The following is a 10,329-nucleotide window of genomic DNA, read 5'->3' on the forward strand; positions in this document are numbered from 1 at the left end:
TGAGCCACTGCGCCCGGCCTGGAACACTTCTTTTTTTGAGATAGGATCTTGCTCTTGCCCAGGCTGGAGTGCAGTGGCATAATCTCAGCTCACTGCAACCTCTGTCTCCCGCATTCAAGCGATTCTCTTGCCTTAGGTGGATATGTATGCCCTCTGTGTTAAACATAGAGGGGATACAAGGGAGATAAAAATATAACAATAAAAAATTGTTGAGAATAAGAAATGAATAATAACAGTAGCCTAAAACTATTCTGTGTTGAACGGTTTCACAGAAAGTATTCACTTGTATTTAGTGAAAAGGATTTATTTGTAAAGAAGGATACAGAGAAAAACAAAATAGAGAATTATCAAGTCAGACTTTAGAACAAGAATAAACTGGCCCAGCGTGGTGGCTCATGCCTGTAATTCCAGCACTTTGGGAGGCCGAGGTGGGTGGATAACCTCAGGTCAGGAGTTTGAGACCAGCCTGGCCAACATGGTAAAACCCCATCTCTACTAAAAACACAAAAATTAGCTGGGCAACATGGTGTGCGCCTGTAATCCCAGCTACTCAGGAGGCTGATGCAGGAGAACTTGGGAGGCAGAGGTTGCAGTGAGCCAAGATCGCACCACTGCACTCCAGCCTGGGTGACAGCTAGACTCCATCTCAAAAAAAAAAAAAAAAAAAAAAAAAAAGAATAAACTAGCAGTAAGGCCGGACACAGTGGCTCATGCCTGTAATCCCAGCAGCACTTTGGGAGACTAAGGTGGGCAGATTATGAGGTTGGGAGATCGAGACCATCCTGGCCAACACGGTGAAACATCATCTATACTAAAAATACAAAAAATTAGCTGTACATGGTGGCGCATGCCTATAATTCCAGCTATTTGGGAGGCCAAGGCAGGAGAATTGCTTGAACCAGGGATTCGGAGATTGCAGCCAGCCTAGATTGTGCCACAGTACTCCAGCCTGGCGACGAAGCAAGACTCCATTTCAAAAAATAAAAATGAAAACAAAAACAAAAAACTAGCAGTGTAACTATAATGTATAGATCCACCAAAAATGTGATTGCTAGAATCACCTTTACACTAGCATGACATCTTTCATAATGAAAAAAAAAAAAAGTTTGAATTTTTAAAATCAGAGACCCCAGTATGTAATTTTGATCACTAGATGTTCCATATGTGCCTTGTAATACTTGTTAGCTATTAATTTGAAATAATAAATGGACAGTGTGATTGAGAGTGAGCTGCTACTTGAAAGAATCACTAAACATGTGGATCAGCTTAGCTTCCAGAGGCTGTGCCACACTTGAGGAGCATTGAGCATGGGAGGAAGGAGTGGTCCAGGGATTCTGCATCACCTCTGAGCCTACTGACCTGGCTCTGAGCTGGGCTCAGCCACCCGACATGGGCAGGTCACCACTTCTCAGGGTCTTTGTTTCTTCCTCTGCAAACTATAGCAATACCGTTTAGGTAATTCTGAGGTCCCCGTAAGATTGACAGTACTGCTTTATAAGAGTAAAGAGGTACTCATAGATGGGCATATACCAGAAAGTATGTCTGACTTAACTCGGCTCCCCAGGCATTCTTTGGGCTATACTGTGGAACCCTTTCCTTCTCTGTTACTGCAAATTAGCCCTTAAGCAGTTTGAAAATGGTAATATTTAATTTTCACACACTTTATTTGTGAAGATTAATGAGGCTTATAAAATGGTTTTGAGCTTTTTGGATGAAAGGAACTCTAAACATGAAATTATATTAATATAACCTTTAACATGATCTTTTGGGTGAATAAATCATAGTGTTACTGACCACTGTTCCTATACATCCTGTAGTAATTATTCCTTATATGTGAGTGACTGTTGATATCCCTTGGGAAATTCTATTCACTTTAGAGTCAGGGCCATTAATATGAAACAAAATTGTTAGTAATGCCACATGTGCCTTTGCACAATGGTTAGGCCTTAAGGGGGAGAATATGCAAAACAAAGTGTTAGCATACTTTAAAAAGCAAACACAACATTCTAATAGAGGAGTTTACTTAATGAAAACAGACTTTCAGCCAGAAAAGTGTATGAGAGGGAGAAAAATGAGGAAATTACAATTTGAACAGTAGTAGTAATGTCACTCTTCCTCAAGAAATAGGCAAATAATATTTAAAAATATGTAGCAATTACCAGTTAGCATATCTACCAGCTTGAATCCATCTGAGAGAGAAAGAACTGGGTTCTGTTTGCAGATAACTAAAAGCCAGAGAATATTTGCTTAAATCAGTTTGCTGTTCCAGTAAACATACTCACTGAAATGATTAAGATCAGATCATCTACACAGACAAGTATGGCATTGTACTTAATTCTTTAATGAAACAGCAACATAGGCAGTTACACATAGTTATTTGGAAATCTTAATTTTATGTACCACTCAAAAAATTAATTCATTAGGACATTTGTGTGAATAAAAAGGCACAATATTAAATTATTATGTGTACCCTGAAGCTATGTACATCTGTTATGCATCAATTTTTAAAATTATTTTTAGTTAATTAAAAGGTACTTCAGTTAATTCAAAAGTGCTTTTGGCAGTGTATAGTAGTACTTGGGTGATTTGAATCTATCAGACATGCCATGAGCTGTTTTGAATTCACAAGTTTTCTAACTAGCTGAAAATTAGCACTTTAACTGGAAGAAAAAATTTTAGTTGAAAATGTAAATACACGTCCTTGATTTCTTTTTTGTTTGTTTTTGAGATGGAGTCTCGCCCTGGCACCCAGACTGGAGTGCAGTGGCGCTATCTCGGCTCACTACAACCTCTGCCTTCCGGGTTTAAGCGATTCTCCTGCCTCAGCCTCCCGAGTAGCTGGGACTACAGGTGCCCGCCACCACGCCCAGCTAATTTTTTGTGTCTTTAGTAGAGATGGGGTTTCACCATATTGGCCAGCTGGTCTGGAACTCCTGACCTCAGGTGATCTGCCTGCCTTAGCCTCCCGAAATGCTGGGATTACAGGTGTGAGCCACTGCGCCAGGCTGCTCCACCATCCCTTTATCCTGCCTGTACTCCCCAGTTCCCCTCCACCAGTGTTTCCAGATCCAGAGTTGTTTAGTCATAGGCTATTCAGAAAGTTGTGGTTTTGTTATTTTAAGATTTTAAAGTTCACTTCAATGTAAGGAAGTTAGTAAATATCTGTGCTATGATATTGATTCCGAATGGGTTGGTTTAACTCTTACAGTCTTAGATAAGAACTTGTTAATCGTACAAACATACTGTTTCAAAGAAAAAGCCAATTAAAATTATTTTTATACATATATAAGTCTATGAGTAAGAGGAAGTCAAATCAAAGGATTTTATTTCATTTCTGAGAATTTTGTATCTCACTTGCTGTTTCTTAACAATATTGTATAATTTTATTTCTGATTTTTAAAAATAAGCAAACTGGCCGGGCGCAGTGGCTCAAGCCTGTAATCCCAGCACTTTGGGAGGCCGAGGCGGGTGGATCACGAGGTCAGGAGATCGAGACTATCCTGGCTAACATGGTGAAACCCCGTCTCTACTAAAAATACAAAAAACTAGCCGGGCGCGGTGGCGGACTCCTGTAGTCCCAGCTACTCGGGAGGCTGAGGCGGGAGAATGGCGTGAACCCGGGAGGCGGAGCTTGCAGTGAGCTGAGATCACGCCACTGCACTCCAGCCTGGGCGACACAGCGAGACTCCGTCTCAAAAAAAAAAAAAAGCAAACTGTCCTTTACCTCAGGGAAAAAAAATTTTTTTAAATTTGATATTTGTGCGACCCTTTAGCTCAAAAAGGGATAAAAGACTTAAAAAAAAAAAAAAAAAAAAAAGCCAGGCGCGGTGGCTCGTGCCTGTAATCCCAGTACTTTGGGAGGCCAAGGCGGGCGGATCACGAGGTCAGGAGATCAAGACCATCCTGGCTAACAAGGTGAAACCCTGTCTCTACTAAAAATATAAAAAATTAGCCGGGCGTGGTGGCGGGCGCCTGTAGTCCCAGCTACTCAGGAGGCTGAGGCAAGAGAATGGTGTGAATGTGGGAGGCGGAGCTTGCAGTGAACCGAGATTGCACCACTGCACTCCAGCCTGGGCGACAGAGCAAGACTCCATCTCAAAAAAAAAAAAAAAAAAAAAAAAATGGTTTATAAAACAAAAAGTGACCCAAAGGATATGCTTGGCTTGAATGTATGAAGTATTTAAGTAAGTCTCTCTAAACATTTTATGTCATTTAATGGACCTGTAAATCCCCTGAACAAAAAATATTTGGTGGAGAGGACTTTTATGAAAGTCATAGCAACATTTCTTTTTACCTATTTCCTAAAGGTTGCTGTTGAAGAAATCTGGTTGCAGAACACCACGGATTGAATTGGAAGAGATGGGACCCTCATTGGATCTGGTTCTGAGGAGGACACACCTGGCATCGGATGACCTTTATAAATTATCTATGAAAATGCCAAAAGCTCTCAAGGTATATGACTTAGAGCTTGGTGCCATATTTATTTGTATATTCTACTTTAATCCTTTTTGTTTCCAAAAAGGATTTGTGGCATATTGTATTAAAAGACAAGGATAGGCCCAGCATGGTGGCTCACGCCTGTAATCCCAGCACTTTGGGAGGCTGAGGCGGGCGGATCACGAGGTCAAGAGATCAAGACCATCCTGACTAACACAGTGAAACCCTGTCTTTACAAAAAATACAAAAAATTAGCCGGGTGTGGTGGTGGGCGCCTGTAGTCCCAGCTACCTGGGAGGCTGAGGCAGGAGAATGGTGTGAACCTGGGAGGTGGAGCTTGCAGTGAACCGAGATTGCGCCACTGCACTCCAGCCTGGGCGACAGAGCAAGACTCCATCTCAAAAAAAAAAAAAAAAGACAAGGACATACATAAAGAGATCAATACAATAGATTAAACTAGGACTCACAGAGCCAGGAAAAGGAGAGAGAACCAAATAAGCCAACAATAAGGGATAATAAAAAGAAAGAGTTGCACAACCCAGACATGAGGTTTGGCTAAGTGCCTTCTGATAGTCAAGACTGCTGTTTTCAACAAAAGGAAGAGAGTTGTTTGGGACGCTGTAAAGACTGAGGATTTAGAGCACAGGGTATGTAAACCATATGTGCATAAAATGTGTTTTGACTTTTTAAGTAGTTTTAAAAGACAAGCAGAAATGTAATCCCTAAAATGCCAATAGAAATTGAAATGATAGTCACAACTCCTTAAGCTAAACACAAGATATTTTCTTGATGTTTGACAGTGGTTAGTGTAGTTTATAGTTTTGTTTTTCAAAGTGTGGCCTGACAGTTTACCTGGGAATTGTGCAGAATATCAGGCCCTACCCTAGACATACTGAATTAGGATCTGTGCTTTAGCAAGATCCCAAGTGATTTGTATGTACACTTAAGTTTGAGAAGAAAAGTATATAGGGCTATATATACTCTGTCATTGAAGGGGCAGGCACTAATGGAAGTTGCTACTAAGATAGTTGTTACAGACTAGGTTTTTACTGGCTCATTATAGTAGAAGGCCATTAAATATATACGAATTCTTTTGTCGTAGCCAAAGAAGAAGAAAAATATCTCCCATGATACTTTTGGTACAACTTATGGAAGGATTCATATGCAGAAGCAAGACCTAAGCAAACTACAAACCAGGAAAATGAAGGGGTTGAAGAAGCGACCTGCAGAAAGGATAACAGAAGACCAGGAGAAAAAGTCAAAAAGAGTTAAAAAAAATTGATGGAACTTAGCCAGCCACTACTGTTTCATTGTGTTCTACTTAAGAGAATTATCAAGCGTCAGTCCATTCAGAGTTTCTTATGAGATCTTATTATATATATATATATATATATATTTTTTTTTTTTTTTTTTGAGACGGAGTCTGGCTCTGTCTCCCAGGCTGGAGTGCAGTGGCCGGATCTCAGCTCACTGCAAGCTCCGCCTCCCGGGTTTACGCCATTCTCCCGCCTCAGCCTCCCGAGTAGCTGGGACTACAGGCGCCCGCCACCTCGCCCGGCTAGTTTTTTGTATTTTTTTAGTAGAGACAGGGTTTCACCGTGTTCGCCAGGATGGTCTCGATCTCCTGACCTCGTGATCCGCCCGTCTCGGCCTCCCAAAGTGCTGGGATTACAGGCTTGAGCCACCGCGCCCGGCCTATTATATATTTTTATAACTTGATAATTTTACAATATTTTGAACAGTAATATACTAGTATTAAGTGTAAAGTAAGCCTTTTATTTGAGACATTACACTCTGGTGTGCCATTTTCTCTTGTGACATCCCCTGCCTTCCACAAATTCTTCTTTCTCATTGAGTGAATGGGTGGGTGAAGAGGGATCTCCATAACGAATGGAATTTTTTTGAATTTCTGGCCTTAGTTAAAGGAAGACATAGAAAGCAGAAATGACCCGCAGGAGCTGTGTAGACACGTTGAATATGAACTACCTGGAAAGTTAACCTCCTTTCCCAACATAGATCTACAACCTGATTTTTATTTTCTACTTTTCTGTTATTTTGCCGGAAATCCTACTAGTTGACAATTGAGATTTTAAGCTTTGTGGCTGAAAATATAGATCTCTGAAAGGGATGTATCTGATTATTGATACATTACACTACTGTTGATTAAGAGACTCTGCTACTAAGTAGAGCCCCACCCCCCTTCTCTGAGAGGAAGCCTGTGATTTTTGGTTTGTTTGTTTTTAAGAGATGGGGTCTTGTTCTGTCACCTAGGATGGAGTGCAGTGGCACAATCACAGCTAACTACAGTCTCAAACTCCTGGGCTCAAGTAATCCTCCCACCTCAGCCTTCTGTGTAGCTGGGATTACAGGCATGAGTCACTGAGCCCTACCTTTTTTTTTTTTTTTTTAAGCAGTGAGGTCTTGCTGTGTTGCCCAGGCTGGACTCAAACTCCTGGGTTCAAGTGATGCTCCCACCTTACCTTCCTGAGCAGCTGGAGCTGCAGGTGTTAGTCCACTGCACCTAGCAGAAAGGCAGTGATGGGGCAGAAATGAAAAAGGAGAAAACAGGTGAGTTTTAAGGTGCAGGGCACTTTAGGGTACTGGGTAGCCCTAGGTAGCTAAAGGTTGCATGAAGGCCTTGGGCATTTGCAGATGGTGTAGAAGCCAGCCAAAGCCTAACTACCTGTTTTGAAAGTTTCTTGAAGACAGGCCCTGTGCCTAGGAAAACAGAAAAAAGCTTTCTGCTTCCTCCTACTAGTATTGCATACTTGTTTTTCCAGAACAGGGTGTTAAGTTCCTTGATTCAGTCCTTGACAAAGAATTTCCTTTATACAAGTGCCAGTTATGTTGTAAAAGTACAGACATACGCAAATCATAATTTGTTACATGAAGTACCAGTGCTTTTGTTTTTGTTGTTTTTTGAGACAGTCTCACTCTGTAGCTCAGGCTGGAGTGCAGTGGCACGATTTCAGTTCACTGCAACCTCTACCTCCCCGGTTCAGGCGATTCTTCTGCCTCAGCCTCCCGAGTAGCTGGGATTACTGGTGCCCACCACCACACCTGGTGTATTTTTTTATAGAGACAGGGTTTCACCTCAATTCCATGTTAGAGAGCTCCGTGCCTGTGTGTACATGCATTTATGTAAGCTTGCTCAGGTGCAGATCAACAACGCTGGCACTAAGCAAAAGTTTGAGCCTCACTCAGCTTTACCTTTTACCTTTCCGTTCTCTTGTGAATCCATTCCTTAGCTTTCCCTAGTCCTCTCCAGATAGCTGTTACTCCCCTCTTGCCAGAAAAATCAGGGAGCTGGTATTATTTGTACTTTTAGTTTGATTATACATTTAACCAGACCATACAGTCTTGTATCTGAATCAGACATTTGCACTTTCTATCTAAATGAGAAGAAAGGGCTAAAATAAGTCATTTGCTGCCATCTGGAGGTAGATGGACAATAACTGAGGAGAAGGGGAGCCATGAAAAGAACATCAGGAGCGATGGATGCATAGTCCTTCCCCACATCCTCGCTCCTCACTGGTAGGAGGCAAAGCAATGGGTCCTCCTCACCAGCCGCTTATGGGACCCTGCCATTCCTGGACCTCTCTATCAGGAAGACCTACCCGAGCACTACTGGAAAATCAGCCAATCTTAACCCAAAGACGGCCATGTTTTCTGTATGTGAGATGTCTTAAGGGTGTTTTTGTTTGTTTTAATCAGTAGCCCTCTTGTTTGAGATTTGGCAATACATTTCTGTTTTCTAGGTAATTTCTGTGTCTGATGGTAGAGGATCTGATAAGTATTGGAATGCTTCCTATTTGCTGTTAGAAGCACCAAATAGTATTGCTGAAGTCTAACAGAGACTTTTGTTGAGAATACCTTGTAGTGTTATACCATCTGGAACTCTTGAGCTGCCATTTATATCACTTTCTGTGGAAAGCACATCTTAATTTTCAGTTGTCCTTACTTTAGAGTACAACATATATAAATTCGAGACTATGTATTCATTTCAATGGAGGTGGTAAATTGCCTGTTTTAAGTGTTACTTAATGTTGGATTTTGGTAGATGAGGAAAGCAGTTTGGTTATTTGTTTTGTTTTAAATACCAAACTTCTTGTATTTTTTTTTTCTGGAATATTAATACTATTACCAAGCTATTTTTTCATGGAATTTGGGTTTCTTTTTTTTTTTTTTTTTTTTTTAAGTGCTGTTTGTTTTCTTGGTTATTGAACATAATCCAAAGTAGAGATGTTATTATCCAATTCAAGAAAAGAAAGGGAGAACAAAGCCTAACTTCAAGTCAGTTTTCATTTATTTGATTAGCTACTTAGATGATCTCTCCTTCCTTTCCTTTATATGTTTAGCTACTTCAGGCTAAAAATGGAAAGCTTCAAAATGGAAGAAGTTAAAATTACTAAACCCACTGCTAAGATCTGAACAACAAAGGAAGATTTGCTTTTATTGAATTTCAGAAATTGGTGCTTTATCCACCCTAAAATTAAGAGACAGTGCAAAAAAATACGGGCTTCATTGTGTTCTTAATGCACTTTTACTTAGAAATAGTCAAAACATAACTGCATTTAAGACAAATGCATCCTAGCATATATACATTATGAAATTGTAGAGAATTCATTGACAGAAGCTATTCGAAAAAGATGAAATGGGCTTGCTGACTTGAGGTATATGCTAGCTGTGAGAAGAAAGTCAGCTTGCATTTAGATGTTAATTATTTGCCTCTCATACTAACAACTTGAGTTGCTCAAGTTTAAAAACAGCAAGGATGTCACTGTGTTTCCCGTATCATCCAGAGTGTGCCAGTTAGACCATGTTAGGAATTTTAACTTTGCCATCATTGAATTGAAGCTATTGTGCACTCTTTCCATTTCAGAGCTCTTTGAGAAAAAGTTTTTATTTTATTTTTTTGGAGACAGAGTCTTGCTCTGTCGCCCAGGCTGGAGTGCAGTGGTGCGAACTCTGCTCACTGCAACCACCGCCTCCTGAGTTCAAGCGATTCTCGTGCCTCAGCCTCCCACATAGGTGGGATTACAGGCATGCGCACTGTGCCCAGCTAATTTTTGTATTGTTAGTAGAGACAGGGTCTTGCCATGTTGGCCAGGCTGGAATTGGAGTCCTGACCTCAAGTGATCCGCCCACCTCGGCCTCCCAAAATGCTGGGATTACAGGTGTGTGCCACCGCGCCCAGCTCAGAAAGTTTTTAAATATAGCATAAATACATTTTGTTTATTAGAAATCAGGTGTCACTGTTGCATAGGCTGGGGTGCAGTGGTGCAGTCATAGCTCACTCCAGCATCAGACTCTGGGTTCAAGCCATCCTCTCGCTTTAGCCTCCCAAGTACTTGGGACCACAGGCAGATGCCACCACAGCTGGGCTAGTTTGTTTGTTTTTTTTTGTAGAGACAATGTTTCACTATGTTGCCCAGGCTGGTCTTGAACTCCTGACCTCATGGAATCCTCCCGCTGCAGCTTTCCAGAGAATTGAGATCACAGGCGTGAGCCACAGTGCCCAGCCCATAAATGCATTTTATTTCTGTTCTTGTTTTTCCATTAAACTTCTGTCCTTCCTTCCCCAACCCATCTCATCCCCACCCCCATTCCTCTCACCCATGCTCAAGGAATCAGAAAGTGGGTTCCAAACATGGTGAAAACTCTGGCTCTGGTTTCATACAAGCTGGAGCTTGTACGAAAGAAGGCAGATAAGGGAGAAATGGCAAAGTATGTAGAACTCAGCAGTTAGGGCATTTGCCAAGCAAAGATCAAAGCCCCTGAGCCGTAAGTGCTTTACTGGATTGAGATTGATTCCTCAAACTGAAAACCAGCCTTCTGAGGGCTCAGACAGACGCAGAGTGGCAGATGTTGGCTCTGTGAGGCATGCCCTCC

At 41.4% G+C, this 10,329-nt stretch overlaps 1 protein-coding gene across 1 annotated transcript in view; it reads left to right on the top strand.

Annotated features, from left to right (window-relative positions):
• RPF2 (ribosome production factor 2 homolog) overlaps positions 1–6,258 on the top strand; it is a 41,885-nt gene extending 35,627 nt beyond the window's left edge. The window contains exons 9-10 of the mRNA XM_038001007.2: positions 4,308–4,452; positions 5,540–6,258. Coding sequence (XP_037856935.1) covers positions 4,308–4,452; positions 5,540–5,719 — 325 coding nt within the window. The 3' untranslated portion in view covers positions 5,720–6,258. The remainder of the gene's footprint in view (positions 1–4,307; positions 4,453–5,539) is intronic.
• Positions 6,259–10,329: the final 4,071 nt, after the last annotated feature.

This window comes from Chlorocebus sabaeus, chromosome 13 (genome assembly GCF_047675955.1).
Source record: "Chlorocebus sabaeus isolate Y175 chromosome 13, mChlSab1.0.hap1, whole genome shotgun sequence".
NCBI lineage: Eukaryota > Metazoa > Chordata > Mammalia > Primates > Cercopithecidae > Chlorocebus > Chlorocebus sabaeus.